This window comes from Podarcis cretensis (assembly GCF_951804945.1).
Source record: "Podarcis cretensis genome assembly, chromosome: 4".
NCBI classification, from domain to species: Eukaryota; Metazoa; Chordata; class Lepidosauria; order Squamata; family Lacertidae; genus Podarcis; species Podarcis cretensis.
Genome location: NC_137173.1, coordinates 37,175,555 through 37,198,158, shown reverse-complemented (window position 1 = coordinate 37,198,158; position 22,604 = coordinate 37,175,555). Strand labels below are relative to the sequence as shown.

General features: G+C 41.2%; 1 protein-coding gene across 5 annotated transcripts in view; it reads right to left on the bottom strand.

Annotated features, from left to right (window-relative positions):
* The window catches only part of ALCAM (activated leukocyte cell adhesion molecule), a 119,100-nt gene that overhangs the window by 5,895 nt on the left and 90,601 nt on the right, over nucleotides 1-22,604 (bottom strand). Inside the window, exons 10-15 of one of the 5 annotated variants that reach the window (XM_079974379.1) lie at nucleotides 21,939-22,074; nucleotides 21,465-21,596; nucleotides 18,540-18,668; nucleotides 16,224-16,262; nucleotides 12,640-12,757; nucleotides 7,129-7,185 (exon numbers count right to left, since the gene is read on the bottom strand). In XM_079974379.1, the coding sequence (XP_079830505.1) occupies nucleotides 7,129-7,185; nucleotides 12,640-12,757; nucleotides 16,224-16,262; nucleotides 18,540-18,668; nucleotides 21,465-21,596; nucleotides 21,939-22,074 (611 nt within the window). The remainder of the gene's footprint in view (nucleotides 1-7,128; nucleotides 7,186-12,639; nucleotides 12,758-16,223; nucleotides 16,263-18,539; nucleotides 18,669-21,464; nucleotides 21,597-21,938; nucleotides 22,075-22,604) is intronic. The other 4 variants (XM_079974380.1, XM_079974381.1, XM_079974382.1 and 1 more) reach the window with 4 other exon arrangements.

Genomic DNA, 22,604 nt, shown 5'->3' with positions numbered 1-22,604 from the left:
GTCAGTGACATGGTTTGTTGGCTCCCTCCAAACCATGGGAATTCCAAAGTTCAGACTCCTCTTGCCATTGGTCCACCCACGTAGAGTCTCAGTGCATGCCTTGCACACCATGTGTGGTGCCCAAGCTTTATCCAGGTCACCAAGTTTAATACCAAAATAACTTTATGCTTTGCCGCACCAATTTATGGAAGATTTCGAGGTTTTATGACTTCAAACTGATCCCTTTTCGACATAATCACCCAGAACTATCGGACCTGAATACTTCTTGTCATTAAAATAATCATTTCCAATCAAAACAATTATTCGACATGGCATTTTACCCCCACCAACTTCTTCTAAAATGTTCCACACAAGCGTACATGTGAACAAAAACGAAAAAAAATGACATGTGGCCATAGCTCAAAAACTTGACCTGATTGAGCAAAACCAATGTGATTTTTAGATTCAGCGCATCAGATTCATCCTAAATCATCTGGAAAAACATAGACAACAAATTTGTTGTTGACCAGTGTTATGCATGATAACTATTGGGAACAATAATAAAAAAAACCCTAGGGCCCATTTCATATAACTGGAGTCTCCATGTGGCTTCATATGTATAGAATACCTTGTCTACTTGTACAGGTCTCCACATGACCGTTTCTACAAGACAAGGTTTGCACTATAATACCGTTTCCCCACGGCCATATTTAAGCAACGATACTAAACACACTTATTAAGAAGCAAACCCCACTGAACACAGCAGAACTTTCTTCTGAGTAGGGGTCCCCTCCACTACAATACAATACATAGTTCTAATCTTTTAGAAGCCTATGGCTTCTTATCTCCTTGTCTCCTCCCACCCTGTGGCAGCTCACTTGATTGGGTGTTTGCTTTTCTAAAGAGGAAACCAAATGTTTCCAAAGCGGAACCTTGGTTCTCAAATGCCTTGGTATTTGAACATTTCGGCTTCCGAACGCTGAAAACCTGGAAGTAAGTGTTCCAGTTTTTGAACATTTTTCTGAAGCCGAACGTCTGATGTGGCTGTCGGCTATTGTTTCTGGGGTGCCTGCATCAATCGGAATCCACGCCTTGGTTTTCAAACATTTTGGAAGTCGAATGGACTTCCAGAATGGATTACATTCGAGAACCAAGGTACGGCTGTATCCTTGTGCTGAAGTGACCGAAGCTTTTCCTGCAGGGATCAGTGCAATCCCGTTTGGGCTTGTGAGTGTCTAATAGAGTATACCTGACACTCGCAAGCACACATGCCTGGAAATGCCTTGAATATTCAAGAGAAAAAGGAGGCATGACTCACGCAAACCAGAAGGTGCCCTTTTTATAAAGGTAGATGTATTAATTGAGTGCAGGAACAGGGTAGCTTAAACATAATGCCATACAAAAGTTTTCATTACATGTGAGAGCAGCTTTCAGAGTCTGGTGAAGTGAAAGACCTTCTGTATTAGTGTGATAACATTTTAAAGACTTGGGCTTTAAAATGTAAATGCACAAATCCATATAAGTGATACAAGCAAAATCCCTTGTGTCAAAGGCAGCTTAACACCTGCACACCTCTTATGCAGAAAAAAGAGTTGTGACTGCAGATGCTCAGCATGGCCTTGGGTGAGAAGGCTGAAGTGGCTTAACTTTTCAAATGCACAGCATACAGAGAACAGCATATACAGGTATGCTGCAAAGTAGGCTGTAAGTGTTCTGCCTAATGGTTAAACCCACCAACAACCAGAATTTGCAGGATGCATTTTAACATTTCCAACACTAGGCAGAGTGTGATGTTTTCATTTTCTTTCTCTGTTACCACTTTATTCTACAAAAGGATGGTTTCCTAGGTTCTTTTTGTGCTGATTCTATCTCTGAGTGGTGCTTTCATCATGCAGAGGATAAAAACATGCAAAGTCAGGTGGCTTTATCTTCTTCCACCAACATATTTCTGCTGCTTTTTCTTGGCACTGTGATAGTGGTGCTTTTTGTGCTTCGCATGTTCCCTGTGGTATTCTCACCACATAGACCAAACCAGCACAAAAGTGAAGGGATGAAGCTGCTCCCTGTGGAAACAACAGGAACAGAGAATCTATTTATGATAACTGGGGAAGTGAAAGGAAGAGGGACTAATTTCAGGAGCGAAAAAACATTGAACTCACAAGTCCTGTTATGCGTTTGTTCTGCACCATCCATGGTCACACGTCAAAACTCCTGTCTTAAAGTTAAGGTTTGCCTTAACCACTGCAGCCTCTTTATGCCCAGCAATAAGCTAGGAGCTTAGGATTCAAAATGAGGCAACATTACTGCCTCCTACTAGTTTTTATCATGCTAGATTTTTATATTGGAGTTGGATAGCAATTTTCAAAATGACTCATTAATGCAATGGCAGTCCTTGTAAATGGGCTCCACTTAAGTGACCTGCAAAAGGTCCTTAGTGGGAGGGGAGCAGCAAATGGGACCTCAGGTATCTGAAAAGCCTGGCAAGCTTTTCTTGAAGGGCCATTTACTCTCAATTGAAAACAACTTGGTGGGACTAATATTGCATCATACTAAATAAGTGGTATGGCGAAATGCAAAGCCTCAAAATGATGCTCAGGCTGTAAACAGACATCAAAAGAATCAGTATGTCCACTGCGTTTCAGCATACTGTCTTCTGCGGGAGAATAATAAATTTGTTTGTGGTGGTGATTCATTGAAAGCAATGTTTTGTCTATTCCCAGCACTGGGTAGTAATAAATGAATCTGTGTTGATCATTTATTTGAAGATGGACTCCACTCTGTGCAGCTCCCTGAGTACCCCCAATCTGCTCCTGAAGGTCCCTGAATCCCCCAGAGAAGCTTCTGAGAGTATGCAGGAAAGAGAGAATGGGGAAGCCCTCTTGCGCAAACAGAAGTCGTTTCTGCCGGGGGACAATCACTGGTGGATGATACTGTTTAGAGACTCTGCCTATTTCCTGTCCTCCATTCCACTTCAGCTCATTTCTTCCTTTTTCTGCTACAAGCCTGGGATTTAAGGTGGGAAAGCATGGGAGGATGTTTGTGCTGTGCTTGTAATGGGTTACTATGTGCTTTTCCTTTATACAAGTATTATTTGTTCACATTTTGCTTGTTTCTTATCATACTATAATCTATCTAATTGATAGCTATTACTCTATTGGAGATGTCTGTTTCAGGAAGTTAGCTGATGCCATTGCCTCAACCACCCCCAATAATGGATATGTCATCTCAGAGATTTTGTTTGCTAGCAAGATTTGGATAATGCACTGAAGTGGGCTTTCAATAAAAATGGCAGAAAATTGGGGTTGGATATATGAAATGCAGGAAATGAAACAGTGGGTACATTTCTGATATGCTCCTTATAAACAAACTTAGGATATAGTTTTCTATTTCGGACATGTGCAGAGAGAAATTGTTCTATGAACCGTTCCTCACAGATTCTGCATAATCTGATAAAAACTCATCACTATTCATTACTTCAAATTAGGAAAAGAGGATGAGCTGTAACAGAATGCAATGGTCAACAACAATGATTTTAAATGAGTAAATGCTGAAAAGGTTGTTTTTAAGTTTCAAGCTGCCCCACTCCCATTTCCATAGCAATGACACCAAACTTTCTATAAACTATTATTACAGATAATGCTTGTAAAGGACAGAAAGGGACATGGCAACATACTCCATTATGGGTACTCAACAACAAGAGAAAAGCAGTAAGTTTGCACCTCCTAATCTCTACAGAAAAGGCACATTTGCATTAACCTATCTTTATCTGTCAATTATTGCTACAATATCCAGGCTACGGAGATTAGCTGGACAGAAAAATGAGTCATTCTAATAATATACTTAAGCAAACCCCCTAGGATACTAATGAAATGTGTCATGAGGTTTGAGAAGTTAGCCTTTGTAAAAATATAGCACTTGGGATATTTTATTAGATAAAGTACCTAGGACAGAAGTTATCTATCTCTGACTATGTAATTTGGTTACATTAAGGGACATTAAAGGTTAAGGCTCAATATGCCTTTTTTCTGGTTTTCCTTCTGTTGAAACACAAAAAAGCAGTATTTCCACAAAAGTTTTCTTGTCATCGACTGGTCTTGTGAGTTGGTTGGGGGGAAGGAATTTATCCAAGTTATAAATGCCCCTCCTGAAACATAACTCTTCCCAATTCACAGGGTTAACATGCTTACTGTGGTGGTGCTTTATTATTATTATTATTATTATTATTATTATTATTATTATTATTCTTCAGGAAGGAAGGAAGGGGGTCTGTGGCACCAGCAGTCACAGTAAAGGAATTTTCCAATTGCCATTCTGCCCCCTTCCCTCCCTATCTCATGCCTATGGAATGGAAGATGAAACAGCTCTTTATTGTAAAATATTTATAGGCTGCTTTTCTGATCCTAGGTCGCTCATGGGATAAAATAAGAATAATAAAAGACATGTACAATACAAGATACAAAACAAGATAATTTTGGACAAGTTATACGTAGATATTCAATGTGTCATTCCAGAGGAATTCAGGGAAGTGTGCATGTCTGTGTCATGGGGGAAGAAGAAGAAGAAGAAGAAGAAGAAGAAGAAGAAGAAGAAGAAGAAGAAGAAGAAGAAGAAAAAGAAGAGGAGGAGGAGGAGGAGTTTGGACTTGATATCCTGCCTTTCACTCCCCTTAAGGAGTCTCAAAGCGGCTAACAATCTCCTTTCCCTCCCCTCCCCACAACAAACACTCTGTGAGGTGAGTGGGGCTGAGAGACTTCAGAGAAGTGTGACTAGCCCAAGGTCACCCAGCAGCTGCATGTGGAGGAGCGGAGACGCGAACCCGGTTCCCCAGATTACGAGTCCACCACACTTAACCACTATACCATGCTGGTTGGTAGTTGCTGGATGAGAGGCTACAAGCTCTCTTCTGTTGCCGCTACACATAAAGCAGGAAGATTAGATCCTATGCATGTAAATGAAGTCAAGCATGTTCCTGGGACATTGCCACTTCCCCTGACCCCGATATTGTGTCGGCTGAGGGTCCTAAATTCATATTCCCCTGAAAAATCTTTGCAATCCTAGCCCCATATAACACCACTGGCATTGTTATATGCATCAGTGTTAAATCTACCATCAGCCCCAAATAATACCACTAAACTGAAAATTACACATAAACTGTGATTCTGGTACCTAAACGTCTCCAGTTTGGTGTTTTGGTTGGCATATTCCACAACAGGTTTTTGACACAATAATAGTGCATTAATGAAGGATTTAATTCTGCTTCATCAGTTGTTCTGCAATTCTTCTCCAATGATACCACATTATTGCTGTCTGGAGGGGGCGACAAACTATCTCCCCTCTCCAAAAAACAACAACAAAAAACCCGTCATTTGTGGTATGAAAAAGATTTCAGCAGGAAATCCCAATGCTTCTGAGAGGGGTTCGCTTCTAGGTAAGTATGATTAGCACTGCAGGTGATGTTTTTAGTATGGAAGAAAAGCATGAACATTAAACATGTTTCTTTTTTGAAACACATTGGAATAGTTATGTGAACTTGTTGAAAAGTAGCAATGGGGATGCTTTAGACTTCAATTCCCATCACCCAAGAACATTGGCTATGGTGGCTGAGTTGATGGGAGTTGTAGTCCAACAACATCTGCAAGTTTATGTGAAGCTTATGAACTTAAGAAGATCAGAGTGTGGTTAAACTGCCTCACTATTTTATATATCATTCACTCGCTCAGCAGGTCTCTCTCTCTGTATCATTAGCATCATTTGAAATATATTTTACTGAGATAAAGGTAAAGGGACCCCTGACCATTAGGTCCAGTCACGGACGACTCTGGGGTTGCGGCACTCATCTCGCTTTATTGGCCAAGGGAGCCGGCGTACAGCTTCTGGGTCATGTGGCCAGCATGACTAAGCCGCTTCTGGCAAACCAGAGCAGTGCACGGAAACGCCGTTTACCTTCCCACTGGAGTGGTACCTATTTATCTACTTGCACTTTGACGTGCTTTCGAACTGCTAGGATGGCAGGAGCAGGGACCGAGCAACGGGAGCTCACCCCGTCATGGGGATTTGAACGGCTGACCTTTTGATCAGCAAGCCCTAGGCTTTGTGGTTTAGATCACAGCGCCACCCGTGTCCCTACTGAGTTACTAGCAATTAACTCAGATGCCAGGTGAATGGCTCCAAGGCCTTTCTGTGCATTTTGTGATAAAAGTAGCTGCAGTTCAGTTTTCAGCCAGGCATTCCCCACAACCCACATCATCCCAATATATTCTAAAATTAATTTGAACCAACTCCTGTCCTAATGTAACCTACTTCCAGTCTGTTCCTGCTACGGCCTGGATAAAATGTTGAGTAATTTATGTGTACATACACATGTAAAACAAGCATTTCTGAAGGAAGAATGACCTGTATTCTTAGTATTATTACATTTCATTGGGAGAGATGATCTGCAAATGAAGATGCCTAAAGGGACGCTTGTCTAGACAACACCTGACTGCTGCCTACACAGAGAATTTCTTCGTACCTCATTTATATTATAGGTTTGACACTTAACCTTTTAAATAAACATGCAGACAGAAACAGAGATGTAGAAGGTTAGGCCTTCAGCATTTCATTCAGACAGAATTGGTTAATGTATGCCCACCCACCATTTGGTTTAAGACTGTATATAAGCCCTACATGATGCTAATATGGTCATGTGTAAAATCAACACCCAAGGGGGGACAGGACCATGCTGAATACTTTTGCACCACAGGGTATACACATATACAGTACAAACATCTCGAGGAGGGTTCTGTCCTGTTTACAGCTGTTCACATGAAGGCTTCCATCTGACCTAGAACCCTGCATGATCAGTGTTCTAGGCTGGGTAGAAGACTTAGTGCATGCAGCTGTTTGTAACACATCAGGGGAGGGGCTGATCAGTGTTGCCCCACTATCCATTTGTGTGTTGATTTTATACACAAATGTAACATCCGAATGGGGCTAATGTCTACTATGAGCACCATAACTACACCCTTAAGGGAACCATATTCAATATTTGTTTTCAGATTAAAATCTGAGCATCCGTCAGGGTCACATATCAAGTTCTAGCTACAGGGGTATGACAAGACAATAGAGATTCTACAAACCACAACACACATAAAGAAGTAACTTTCTTGCCTCGGGAGGGTTTGAATGTTCTGTGCTGCTTCCTTCTGAGACTCTCCGTTGACATCCCTTTGGGGACAGAGATCATGTGAATAATTGTTCAATGGTGGGTTCAAAAACTGTTTGAGAAGGGGAGCCTATATGGACACCAAAATTTGTAACTGATAGAGTGTGCCAGGAAAGATTTCCAGAATGGATAGCATTTCCATCTCTTTGGGCATTTGTTTCTAATCCTTCATTTTATTAAATAAATATGCCCCTGCTCTTTGCACAGAAAGCAGCAACAATGATTTATACTAAGAGATAGTTATGCTGAAAATAGAATACTGCCTGCAGTGATAATTCAAGTTATTAAGCTTTATTCAAAAGTGACAGGTATAGTAATTATGTATAATTTAACAACAAATAATTTCACTTAGTTCCCAACATAATCTGTCTAAGCTCTGTTAGCTTCATTATCTGCTTTAAGCATCTTGAAAATAAACCAATTGTTCCTTTTCTTATTTAGTCTGAGCAACTGACAACCTTGTTTGGTGTTCTTTTGGACTCTGTTGCAGTCAGCTGCGCAAAGAAAAGGCCAATACTGCTGTTTCTTTTGCTACAATACAACACTGGAAGCCATGGCAGCACTTGGATTGCAGTGAGTGGTCTACAGCTTGAACTGTTGCAATTGGGCACAGATCTAGTCCTATAGCTAAAGAGCCCAGCAAAGCAATGGAGACAGAAGGTGGCGGAGCTGACAATTTTCAGACATTTAAGAAAAGGAATCTGGAAGACAGAACCTGAAATGAAAGGAGAATGGGCTATTTGAGAGACAATACCCAGATAATCTCAGCATGTAGAAAGGAAACTGAGACAAAGACCAACTAATTACTGGCTGTTATAGATGATGGAGGCCCCCAAACCAGGTTCTGGAACTAAAAGAGTGGATTGTGAGGACAAGGAAGGTCTGAGACACCTGAGTTATAGTGAGAGTGGCTAACATGAGAGCCGCTAGCCTCATAATATGTCTGGGGCAACCCAGTCTGATGAATGGAAAAATAATTATCCCTGCCTTCCACAAACAACAGCCAATGAAGGGCAGTAATAGTCAGAGAAAGGGTAATTTGATAATTTCATACCACACACTTTTTCAACTGCACATTAGTGGGTGTATGTAGTACTGTTAGCATACCTGTAACCCAGAAAGGTGATACGCAGTCATGTAGGTTTGTAATTATAGGGTAGTAATCTTAAAGCTAGTATTAATTGAGAGGAGGAACATTAGGCATAGGGGGATAGTTCTCTAGAATAGGAATATGCACTTTAAACAGGGATAGGGAATCTCTGGTCCTCTAGAAGTTGTTGGGATTTCAGCTCCCATCAGCACCAGCCAGCCTAACCAATGGGAATTGTAGTCCAGCAACATCAGAAGGAAAACAGGTTCCCCCATCCTTGGTTAAAAAGGAGTTCCTACATCTCTATAGCTGCAGCTCTTTGTCAAGATCCTCTAGGGACATAGAAACCTGCCTCACACTGAGTCAAACCTGTGTCCATTTAGCCTTTTGCCTACACTGACTAGCAGCAGCTCTCCAGGGTTCCAGACAAGAGTCTTTTTCCAGTCCTACCTGGAGATACTGGGGATTGAGCCTGGGAACGACTGCAGGCAAAGTGGTTGCTCTGCCACTTAGCTATGGCCCTTCCCCTTGGCTAACAAACTGGCTTATTCCTCTGCTACTTGCAAAACAAGGCACTTGTTATGTTCCAAAGAAGCAGGATGAAATGCAGTGTGGAAACCAGAGAAACGGCCAGATTTGATTTGGTTGTACTTTAGAAAGAAAATCCAGGAATGTAATTTAATTTTGGCATGGAAATTAAATAAGCTCCTTGCAGCAGAGATCTTGTCATTCTTCTACTTGCGTCATTTCCTTCTATCCTGCTCTCCACGTATATTACATAGATTATTTACTGGATGAATAGTTCAAGCATCTTCAACATAGAGTGCACAGACAGACCCTATGTGAGTAGTGCATGTACTTATGTCAGTTTAGCTCTAAAGCATAAATCAATGCATAAAGAAGAGGCACAGAGCTAGCAGGCATGAACCCAGTCCCCTCCTCCCTGTGATTCTACCTCTATTTGTGCTTGGAAAAGGGCTAATCTCACTCATGCTCCATCTAATGAAGACAACGGAGGAATTCAGGCAATTGGATGGGACGAAAAAGGGTCTAAATAGGCAAGGGAAGCGCCATACTTTTGACAGTGGCTCTTCAAGGTTTCAGGTGAGTGACATGCCCAGAGCTACCTGGAGATGTTAGGGGTTGCATATGAGCCCCACTCCATGCAAAGCAGAAGCCACAGCATACACAATAATAATCTCTGCTCTAATAAGATATCACACTTCCCTCCGCTCATCGTTGAGTAACACTCTGCTGATGTGTTGGTATAAGGAGAATGGTGTAGAGATATGGGTTATATAACAGAAGGTGGGGGAAAAGAACAACCTTCCAATAGGTAGGTTAACGTGAGGAGGAGCTTTGAATCAAACTGTGGTTTTGCAGCAGCTAGATTCAAAAGCAAGGCAGTGGTGGAAGCAGCAGGAGATTCTGGCCAAACCAAGACTCCATATTGGGTGCGGTCCACCCATTACAGAACCTATGGTAAACAACTGTGGAAAGTAGCCTTCAGAAAGGTAGTTCCTGTGGGAAGACTCCAAACTTCCAATGCCCCTCCAAACCGTATTCCTGGAAAGGTAAAAGGACCCCTGGATGGTTAAATCCAGTCAAAGGCGACTATGGGGTGTGGCGCTCATCTCGCTTTCAGGCCAAGGGAGCCGGCGTTTGTTCACAGATAGCTTTCTGGGTCATGCGGCAAGCATGATTAAATCACTACTGGCGCACAGAGGACCGTGACGAGTGCCAGAGTGCATGGAAACACCATTTAGCTTCCTGCCTCAGCAGTAGCTATTTATCTACTTGCATTGCTTTCTAACTACTAGGTTAGCAGAAGCTTGGACAGAGCAACAGGAGCTCACCCTGTCGCATGGATTCGAACTGCTGACCTATCAATCGGCTAGCCCAAGAGGCTCAGTGGTTTAGACCACAGTGGGAGTACCCAAATGCAAGGCGGGTCATCGTTGAATTTAAATTACTAGACCCCATTTCAACAACATGTAAGAGAAATTCAGGTAGGTAGCCATGTTGGTCTGACACAGTTGAAATAAATAAAAAAATTGTCCAGTAGCACCTTAGAGACCAACTAAGTTTGTTCCGGGTATAAGCACACGAAAGCTTATACCCAGAACAAACTTAGTTGGTCTTTAAGGTGCTACTGGACAATTTTTTAACTTTTTTTTATTTATGTAAGAGAGAGTCCATGTGTGCTTTTCTCACTGATGACAAACCCGTTTTTCTCTGAAAAACAAACAAACCCAAGCTTAACTAGAAGATCACCCTAGTTAGGATGTTTTAAGTAATTGTTCACTTGCAGTAAGTGACAGCCTTTCATATTATCAAAACTGAACTTGTAGAAGAGGACTTAGTTTTCAAATAAGTAAATAGTTGAAACATATTCTACTGACATTGCTCTGAGAGCTTATCTTGATGCATTTATATACAAAGCTCCTAACAACAGAAGTTATCATACACTGAAAATACAACTTCCATGATATTAATTATACCACATTATATTACCTGATACTGTATTGTTTTTAATGTAGCACTTACCTATGGAGAAAGTATCTGAACAAGCAACTATCTCCTACCCCACACCTGCTCATTCCTTCTTAGAATTACATGAGAGGCAAGCCTAACTTGCTGTAAGGTTCATGCCTCTAGTAAGCTCATGTGCACTAAGGCTCAACTAAGGCTAGATTAAGCAACGAAATGACAATCCATTTACATTCTGATTGATTAAAGCTAATGTGAAGTTCCATGGAGAACTATTATTCTTATGAGATGTAATGCATGCCATTGTGTGATGAAAACTTCAAATGCTCAGACTATCATGGAATAACTGTAATCTTTACATGACCAATGAGGTTATCTAAATCCATCTTAACAGTCATTTAAAAACATTCTGCTTTCTATCCTCAGTCATCATGTAATGTTTCAGACTATCAAGGGATGACTGTATCCGTGTATATAATGTAGTAGACTAAGCTCCCATTCTCATTTTTGCATATTTCATAACTAGCATGCTTGCCCTACATCCATATCAAGGAGTGAAAATATCTAAAGCTGTACTTATACAGTGGTGCCCCGCAAGACGAATGCCTCGCAAGATGGAAAACCCGCTAGACGAAAGAGTTTTCCGTTTTGGAGGTGCTTCGCAAAACGAATTTCCTATGGGCTTGCTTCGCAAGACGAAAATGTCTTGCGAGTTCCTGCGGTTTTTTTTTCCTCCCCCCCTTTTTCTAAGCCGCTAAGCCACTTATCTGCTTATCCGCTAAGCCGCTAAGCCGCTAAAAGCCGCTAATAGCGCTAATAGCGCTAAGCCGTCAATGGGCTTGCTTCACAAGACGAAAAAACCGCTAGACGAAGAGACTCGCGGAACGAATTAATTTCATCTTGCGAGGCACCACTGTAAAAGTGAAAGTTTCGTTTCATATTTATTGGTATGTATAAAAGCTAGTTTTCAGCATCCCCCCTTCCTCCAGCATAACAAATAAACAGAACAATGGGAAAAGCTATGCAGATGAAAAATTGGGATTTATGTAAACAGTAGGAGTTGGCTTGGTTTCAAGAGCACCTGCTGAATTCTATGTTTGGGACATAGGGGAGTGGGGACACAACCTGTCCGCCACCTTAGGTCAAAGGTGGCCTGCTAAATGTTGTTGAACTGTAACTCCCAGAAGCTCCAGCCAGTGTGGAGAATTGTCAGAGATGATGTCTGCTGTAGTCCAACATCATGGGGGGCGGGGGCGTGCAAACAATGTTCCCTGTCATTGCCTTAGACACTGGGCTCATGAGAGGCAGGCAGATGGTTTACGCTCTACCCCAGTCTCCAAGTGTACCTATTTATCCTACATGAGTGTTCAATCTGTACCTTAGCTTTAAATGGTTTGGGACCCAGGTACGTAAGAACCAAGTCCCGTAAACAACCTTTAGGTCATCTGCTGGTGCCCTTCCCTATGTCTCCCCTGTCAGAAGTAAAATGGGTGGCAACTAGAGAGAGGGAATTGTCAGCTCTGTGGCAGCCTGGCTTTAGAACGTGCTTTCCTCAGGAGGCTTGTTTGGAAGCCATGTTAGGCAGCAGTCAAAATCTACACAGGCACCTAAAGTTCTTTTTGCTGCTGACTCATCCTTGTCTGTGTTTTAGTGTATTTGTATTCTCTTCACCTTGCAAACCACCATGGGATCAATTCTGATGAAGAGCCGTATCAAAATGTTTAAAATAAATGAACATACAGAAGGCCATGGATTGGGTGATCACATCCACACTCCTAACTATGTTTTCTGAATGCTAGATAAAGTAAATTTGGCAAAGAGAGTGTATCTTTTATAAAATATAAAATGTTAAAGAATTTTATCAGCAAAGTCTTACTTTGATTTCTTCATGTATAGCCAGTAAGCAACACCAGCAATCAGAGCTGCTAGAAGAAGACCAACCACGATTCCCACTATTAGCTTTGCCTGGTCATTAACATTTTCCCTATTATCATCTAAAACAAAAGAAGAAAACGATGATGGAGTGTTTTGATCAAACAAAGTATGGAAAACTGACTACAGATTATACATATCCCAAAGTGTTTCTAAACTAGAAAAGTTGATCGAAAAAGAGCATTATGATAGCATGCACATTTTATGGTACTGACAGTGATTTAACTGGCTGCAATCCTTAACCCATTTGCTCCACAAAGGTCCTATAGCCCCATTTTATTTCAGGGACCACTCCTAAAGTTTCATCAAGCTTTTATAGATAATTGCAGTCTACTAACTGTAAAAAGACCTGTGGTTTAGAAGCAATTTTTTAAAGATAAAAAAATCCAGAATCCTCTCTTTCCCGATTTGCCAACGTTTGGCAAATATGGAGAGACTTATTTAAAGCATTTTTACTCCGCTCTTAGCTGAAAAGGGACTACAAATATCAACAATAAGGGGGTCATGACAGAATAGGAAAAGGGATTGGGGAGGGGGTAGGAAAAAACCAAACTCAGGCACTAGTTTATTGTTAGAGAGTTCTAGAAGCAAGAAGCTGGAATGGAATGAGTTCAAGGAGAGGAGGAGCTGAATGTTACTAGTATCTCAGTTGAGCCAATGGAGAAGCCATGCAGTGTATGTTCTCCCTCTACTATGGCATGATGGAATGACTGCTGTTAGGTGACAGTTAAGGGAGGAGCCTGATGGAATGGATAAAAAAGTAAATAAGCATTCTGCAAAAACTGAGATGTGAATGGGAGCACATGAAAACTTGTTTGATCTGAATATTCTCTTCCCTCACCTTTTTTCTGCAGTCTGGAAGTGTCTGTGTCAAAGAGTTCTACCCTTAGGCTTTGGGGCACATTCAGAATTAAGGGAAAGTGCCATTATTAAATACTTGCTGTGGGTGGCATCACCTATCATGAAATGGCTGCTGTGCCCAGAATCAATCAGAAATGGACACTCAATAACTTGCATGGATATTATTACATGGGAAGCCCATTCACAAACAGCCATCAAATTAAAGATTGCTTTGGTCACAGATCCAGTGTCCACCAGTGCAGCTATGACACAAAAAACATGGATCTAATTACAGCCCCCCCCCATCATGATTCTCACACAGGATACTAAAACGTCCCATCATCAAAGCACAGAACACATCAAGGGACAAAGTGGTTATGTATGATACATTTCCTGGGTTTGTCTCTCTAAAAATACTGAGCATCCAGAAGGATCCACGCCTTAGGTTCCATCTGCTGTGCTGGCAAGCACTGGCGATGTTGGCAAGCACTGGATCAGTGGCTTTTAGTGTGCAGACTGTATACGTCAATTTCAGCTTTAAATCTGATGGCGGTTCTGAGACAATGCCGTGCAAAATAATTCTAGAGGAATTCTACAGGTTGCAACTTTTGCCCAGACCACACAGAAAAGCAAGAGATGGGAGAGGGGATGTGCTTTCTCTCTCTCTTTCTGTGTGTGTGTGTGTGTGTGTGTGTGTGTGTGTGTGTGTGTGTCTCAGATGCTTGCTCACTCTCTATGTGGGTGCTTTTTGTTCAAGAGTGTGTCTGTGACACTCCCTGACTCTCTGTTTAGGGTATCTGTGCATTTTTTGCATTATGAGGTGCTTTTTGTGAGCATGAGGTGCTTCATGTATGTGTGTGTGCTTTTGCTGCCACACTGTTGCCCCACTTTCCCTCATCTCAGGACATACTCATCTGCGCATGCAGCATTTCGACTTTGAGCTATTCAGATCCCATGCTCAGCATGGGATCTGAATAGGCTGTACATTTTGGGGAATACAAGACGGCCTTTGCTTATTGAAGTCAGGAGATGGGGGCCATCATTCAAAAGCACCACTACTGTTTGGTTCTGAATAGAGGAAAAAAATGCTTCTAGAACACAGGAGATTGATCTTTGGACAGTTCTACAGACTGCAGATTTCTTAGACCTTAGAATAGTAGCACCTTAGAAACTTCTAGTGAATGAATTTTGATGTTGGAACTTAAGATAATAAAAAACTGCCTTATATGGACTCAGACTATTGGTCCGTGTCTAGTTCATTATTGTTTATACTGACTGCCAACAGACAGAAGTCTCTTCCAGACCTCACTGGATATGCTGTGGACTTTCTACATCCAAGGCAAAGCTCCACTAGTGAGCTATGGCTTTAGGAACTTGTATCCCTAGACAAATCTCACAAATCTACGTTGTTGCTGGCAATGTTGTTGTCATTATTCTCACTGACCACAGATAGATTATAAATTACTAGGATTTGACTTCCTTCTAACCCTGGGTGGTATTTAACCAGGTTTCACTCAGAGTGGACCCACTGAAATTAATGGGTGGAATTAAATGTTGAAGTAATACAATTATTCATTCAGTGCAAACATTCCTGTCTGCCCAACAGAAGAATCTCCCTTCTCCCCCGCCCCTCAAATTCCAACCCCCAACCCCCATCTGATTGGGGTGGCACGAGGAAGGAGAGTGGGGGGAAGCTGTGTCGCACAAGCAGGACTTGTTGCACTGGCTCCCAGTAGCTCTACTATTGAGTTGAATCTGGCCCAATAGACCTAACTTAGCAATGTTCATTAATTTCAATGGGTGTGCTCTTGAGAAAAACAAAGCTGAGTACCATCCTCTCTCTCTGCTCTGATGCTACATATGTGGTTGTGTTCCTTACTCCAGAACTAGGTGAGGGATCAGCTTATATATTCTGGAATAAAGGATTTGAGTAGGACAGAGGCTTGACAACCATATGTCAGGAGTGCTCTGATGGTGTTTCCTGATTGGCAGGGGGTTGGACTCGATGGCCCTTGTGGTCTCTTCCAACTCTATGATTCTATGATTCTAGTCTTAATATCTTCTAGCACTCACTTAAAGTCCAAGACCAGGAATATTATAAACTGGTGGATGTGCAGCTATCCTTTCAGAATTTTAAAATAAATGTTCAGGGTGCAATTTCCCTGGAGACCCTTCTAGAGCTCATAGGGTGTAGTGAATATATGCAACATCTGAGACAGAGTTCCAGTTTTGGAGAGGAAGATCCCCAATGTTATTGGCTTCTCTGAAGTCAGATGTCAGAAAGGCTGAAAGGGGGCATCCAGGAAGTGGCTGGGATCCAAATTACTCCTGTCCCCAGCACTGTTCAACCAGGGATGAGGTGGGGGATGGGGACGGGGACTAGATATGTTTTCTGAACATGCTCATCTCTCCCCATAAATAAATAAATAAATAAATAAATAAATAAATAAATAAATAAATAAATAAAGTCTCTAGAATACATAGGCAAGAGACTGGATAAGCCAGTTAAACTGCCTTTGTAATTTGCTCCCTCTATTTTAGGATTGCAGCCTTAAAATTTAACATTTTATTGTATGAGGAAGAAGAAGCCTGCTCTTTCCTAGGAATGCAGCAGGCTAGGAAAGTGAATAAAACATTTTAAAAATCTAACTGTGCCAAGTAAGTGGTGTTCTGTTTTTATGTACTTACCACTTTTTTCTTCTGGTTCATCAGATTCAGGAATACTTACTGAAAAGGGTGGGAAAAATGTGTTTTTTTAAAAAAGCTGCTGATGTATGAAAGTCACCTTCAAAGCTTCCAATCTGCTCTGATATTTATTTAACAATAAAATGATCTATTTTTCAGCTGAGCCAGAAGTGTTCATACTTAATGCAGCATCAGCCACACAACAAAATGATTAATCTTATTTTTTTAGGCAGCAATCCTTACTTTATATCTATAATGTATCATATGAAAGCACTTTATTCCAAAAATGACAAGTTTAATCTTACAAATGCTTAGTCAGAAGAAGTATTTATGTGTTCCCCTGTACTGCATGCTGACTTTTCATCACTTGATTACTGTAGACAGAGAGTTGATTAAACTTTAGCACCCTGGGGTGAATTCATCCAAACATCTCTTGATCAATGTGTGTGCTGGAGTCAATAAACAGGCCAGGAAGGGATGCCCATGCAAGTCCCACTGCAAATTCAACAGCAAAAACTGCACTCCCAGAAACTGATGTAATTTACAAAGCTGGGGGATCTAGAAAAGACAGACAGTGCAAGGCACTCTCTCTAAATTCAGGAAATTAAGCCCCCCAGCCAAGGCTTCATGATAGGATGGTCATTATCTCATGAATAGCTAAGGATTAGTCTTCTAAGCCAACCTGTTTATTGTGCAGCAACTGTGCATTTAATTCTTATTTGTTATGCCCAGCCCTCACAGTTTATACTTCAGATGAAGGGATTGCATATTTTCAAAGCCTTCAGAACTCCAGATTTTTTTATCTGGGAAACTAGATAATTCACCAGACAGAATTCACTACTACTGTGATTTCCTCATGGAATGTGGTCGTGTGTCACAGGTATCTGGTGGTTGGTTTTCTTAGTGACAAGCAACCTAATTATAATCTGATGGCCACAAGGTATTGTGAACCCATTGCTTTCTTCTTTTTTAAGGCAGCAAGCAGCAGCACAGAAATTCACCATAGCATGGCTGGCCTCTCACACATGGATGTGGCATTTGACACTGAATAGTGACTTGCAGATGTGTCATGCAAAGCTTAAGATGGAAGATTTCCACGTTTACTGCAGAAATGCCTGGTATACCAATAGCTCTGTGTCACAGGGGAGCAGTTCAAAATAACTTAAGTGCATGAGTGGCACAGCCTCTTATGGAGGTATGAGGAGAGCCCCTAAACAGAACTGTGTTCCCGGTGAATTGGTTGTATGATACTTTCAGCTGGAATGCCATAGCTCAATACAGAATGACACCAGACTGATTCTTTAAAATGACCATTGGTTTTCCATTTGCCCAGGTCTATTCAGACCAAAAAAGAAAAGCTTGCATGGCTGTTTGCATGAAAGGGTGGTGGACTGACCATACAGGGGGACAGACTTTGCCCCATCTTGAACTCTGAGGGCTACTAATACATGTTAAAAATTAAAACTGGGATTCCTCAGTATATTTTTACAGAGGTCATCTGGAACCTTACAGGGTATAGCTGGAAAGAGAATTTATTCTGACTCAAGCACTGAGGCAACATCTTCGTCACCTAGAACTGATAATTGATTATGGCTGCAGTCCTACATACATTACCTTCACAGTGGCTCCCACTGAATTCAGTGGTACCCTCTGCTAAGTAAACATGCATAGAAGTCATTTGCTGGTCACATTATCTAAATTACAAAACACCAGGGAGCAGGAAAATGTCAGGTAGATCTGCCTAGAGTTTGCTATAGGCAGGCTGAGCCGTTCCTAAATGAACAAGTGTCCAAACTGATGAATTTAATTAGAACACTTATTTGGTCTTGCACAGAAGGTAATGGTGACATCTCAGATAATTCTGAAAAGCTTTCAAAAAACAAAACAAAAAACAAAACAAAAAAACAACCAATGACAGAACAGAATGCAGCAGGCTGTGCATGAAAAACTAATAGTTAACAACAAAAGCCTGTTTTATGATGGGCTTCTGTGGCATGGAGACTTATCAGCTAGAAGTGTATTAGTGTAGCCAAACTCATTTTGCATTTCTGGGCATCTTCTCGAAAAAGAAACAAGTGTCAGAAATTTACCATGGCAACCCAGTTCTGAGAAATGAGTTGCAAAGTGTACGCTTCCCCCTTCTCCTTGTCTATGTGAGGACAATGAAGCAACTTGTAAACAACATTCCACCACAGAGCCACACACGAGAGAGTGAGGACAGTGATGGATATTTTATGTGAAAGTAGATGAAAAGATGAAAGAGCCATCAGTCCTGCTCTTGCCATTTTAAATCTTTTAAAATAAAATAAAAGTACTTACTAGCAGATACGTTCAAAGAGGTCACAGTTCTTTCCAGCTGATTTTCCGCAATACACGTCAGCGTAACATTCTCTTCAGGAGCAATTTTGATTTTACTAATAAACTTTCCATTTACATATTTGGTCTCCTCTGTCTGGAAAGAAAAAAAGAATATTTTGAAAGTTTGTAGAAAGAACAAAGACTGTGTGTGTGTGTGTGTGTGTGTGTGTGTGTGTGCAAAGCTACATTAGTAGCTTTGCTTAAATATCTAAATTAAGTACTCTGCATATGTGTACTTTTGTATATATACACAAATGGTAACACTGTTTATCATGGGAGTTTAGGTTTCTTTCTAAAATTTCTAGAATGAAACTCAACCTAAACTCTGAATTAAATTTTAATATCTGCCTTCCCCCAACACATTTTCTCCCAATTCCCACTGTAGAACATTCTACTTTCTGCACTATTGGAAGGAAAATATAGAAAGATTCCTCATGGCAAGTGTTTCTGCTCATGCAAGAGTGGTCAAATTGAAACAGTGGGTCATGTTCTATTCAGGCTCTGCTCAGCGCTCCCTTTAAATAATATTTTTTTTTCTTGAATTCCCCCCCCCCAAAAAAAAAGTAGGTGTGCCTTATGGTCAGGTGCGCCTTATGGCGCAAAAAATACAGTAGATGTCTGTCAGAGCTGCCTCTAGGTCCCAGCTCACAGAGGACCAACGCTAGGCTGTAGTTATGTACAAAAGTCTTTATTAAGGTTCAGTTTCCATTTCAAAGCCGTAGCGCGCAGCTCTACGTCTTAAAGCCTAGACCGGCGAAGTACCGTCTGAGTCTCCTCCCCTATGACACCAGTTTAAGATCCTAGCCCGGCTCCACCTTTTACGCTGCTCTCTCCTCCGCTGGGTCCTCCTGCCCGCTGGGGCATTGCCCTTTCTGGACTCTTCTGACGCTGAGTCGCTTAGCTCCTCCCCCTCCCTCCGGCGGGCTTTAGGACCCGGTTCCCAATCCTCATTCTCTGCTGTCCCGCGCTCCTGTACATTTGAACTTGCCTCTCTTTTTTTTTTATAAAATTTTTATTGAATTTTCACATTTTATAGACACAGACACACACACACAGACCAAGGCAACACACATAAAGTTTCATATCCTTACTTTCCTAACCCCAGTTCTTGACCTCCCCCCACCCCCCTTCATACATCCTAATTCAATTAAATTAGCTCAGCAAGTTCATATCTCTCATCCTTTACATATTATTATTATATATATATTTAAAGAAATACTTAATTCTTATTACTTGGCCCAATTTTTACTTATCCAGTTTTCTTACAAATATTAAATCCTTTTCTAAGGTCGACTCGAGTTCCTTCCACGAATTTCCCTTTTATCTTAAAAATATGTCATAATAATCAAACACAAAAGTCATAAACCTTTTTTAAAAAAATTCTTCCCCCCCCCCCGCCCCGGTTTCTGTCCCTTCCCAATGTCCCCATGTCCACAAAAACAGTTTTTAGCCTGGATTCCTCACATCTGAGGCCTTTAAGTCTCTGTCAGTCTCTCTCTGCCGATTTTGTTGGTAGCCCTCTTTGTTGGTCCTCGGGTCCATTTGAACTTGCCTCTCGCGCCAACCCAGTGACCTTCCTCCTGACCGTTACACTACTTCTGTCACTGCTTCCCTCTTCCGGTACACTGGCCGGATCTGACCTCCCCTCCGTTGTCTGACTCTCCGATGGAGGTGTGGTCAGCCCTGCCTTATCTTCTCTTCCTGGTGGGGAATGCACTGGCCCTGATCCTTGGGACTCTTCCCCCCCACTCTGCTCTGGTGGGGAAGCTGGTCCTGATTTCCAACTACTGCTCTGGGAGTCCCTGCTGTCCCCTTGCTCCTGGGACGTTCCCCTTGGGAACCCCCTACCCCTGGCCACTGGCGCCCCCTTGTGTGAATCTTCCGATTCGCTGGAGAGGCTCATGGAATCCCTCGGTTCACTGTCCTCTTCTCCTATGCTCCCCTCGGATTCCTCCCCCTCGCTCTCCATCTCCTCTCCTCCCTGTGCCTCTGCTCCTGAACCCCTGACAATGTCTATTGCCAAAGGCAGCCTATACGCATTAAAACTGCAATCCTAACCAGAAGTCATAAGTCAATTATGTTTACTTGCATGTAAGTGGTGTTAGGATTTCAGCCTTAAACTGCTTCCCACTCTGAATTTTAAAAAAAGCAGTGGAAAGCATTATTCTTTTCATATGGAAAGAAGTGATATATTTTGTTTCTTTTGGATTTTCTTAGCTTCTTTAGCAAAGTGAGAAGATCCATCTAGATTTGACAGGCCGGTTTCAACCATCCTAAATCTTCATTTCAAAAGCAAAATGAAATGTTAAATTATTTTCCTTCCCACTCTTACCTGAAGTTTTCTTGTCTTAACATAACTAAACTGTCCTCACTGCCAGTGCCTGAAATCAAGGCAGTGAGGGTGGCTGTAATCCTAATCCCATTTACTTTGGAGTAAATCCATGGGAGTAGAAACATTTGGAATTGCAGCTGTTGATAGTTTCGTGATTGGCCATTAACCACTTGATTAGCTTTGTCTTTAAAGTGTCAGGAGAGAAGAGTTGTTTTGATGTGAAAGTCTAACTGACTACCCCTCTAGAAACTAAATTAACTTGGAAAGGGAAGACACAAGGAACATAACTGATTTGTAAATATCTGTTGATAGCTGAAACATGTATCTCTACTGTGTGCTACAAAAAATACACATCAAAATATGTATATTTCCTCATCAGCGGATGGTAAACTGGAACACAGACATGTGCAAAATAAATCAGTTACAATGGAATGGAATACACAAGATGGAAGTGTGAAGAAATATTGGAATGGATTTAGGTATGTTTGCATGCCTCTAATATTTGTCTTTTGCTATGACTGAAAGGAATATGCAAGAAGTAAGGAGAAAATTACTTGCTTTATTTATGACACCTCCACTGCTAGTCCATTGTACTGCTGGTTTGGGAAACCCTTCCACGTGGCAGGCTATCATTTTATATGATCCATCTGTGCTAGTTCTCTTTGTCATTTTGATCTGTGGTTTTCCTTAAAAACAAAATGGATAATTTCTCGAATTAATGTTCCGTTTGTTCTTCCTACTAAATTCTCAAGGGATTCAAAAACAATACTAAAATTGTAATACAATTTAAAAATAAACCAAGGTATAAAATAATTCACTTAAGCTATCATATTTAAACCAAGAAAGACCAAAAGTTTGAAAACTGTACAAAATATTTTTTAAAAACCAGGCAAACATACACACTTTTATCTTTTAAAAATATGCAGGCTCAGACTTGAGTGCTGTTTTTTTGGGAGGGCATTTCAAAGTGATGAAGCAACATGAAAATTATAGTCAACATTGTAAGATAAAGAGTCAGCCTCACATACCTTCCACTATCAATGTAAGAATTTGCCTTTTCTTTAACCCTTCAACTTCCTGTAAAGTAGTTTCGCAGATGTAATTTCCTGCATCTTGGTACTGTAAACTTGAAAACGATGGACTTGCTCTCATTCTTGTATTGTCCTGATAAAAAGGAAAAAACTAAGCAGTGCAAATTGAAGTCATGCACACCTTTGGACAAGGTGGTCAACAGATTTTTTTTTAAATGCACTGTAGTACAACCAACTCACAGTGTTAACTACTTGGAGAGACTACCTAATTTGCCAGCAGAAGACCTTGGATTTTGCTTCCCCTACAAAACTGTTGCTATATCTTAGTTTAACGTTAATGTGATTTGTCCCCCTCCCCCACTTTTTTAATCTAAAAAGCAAACAATCACACCTTGATATTCTCAACCTCTCCATCAGTTAAAGTGATAAAATGTTTATTTTGAAGATTTATACCATGTCTTGAAATACAATGATTCTCAAGTTGCCCAACAGCAGCTTGTAATTATATCCCCCCCACCATTAAAAAAACCTCTCATGAGTACAAAAAACTCAGCAGCTTTTGTCCTTTTCCTGATGGATGGGAATCAGGGGTGCTTCCCTTCAGTTATTCACTCCCAGAGCAACCAAGACTTGAAACAACTTTTTCTTTCTGGTAGGTGGGGA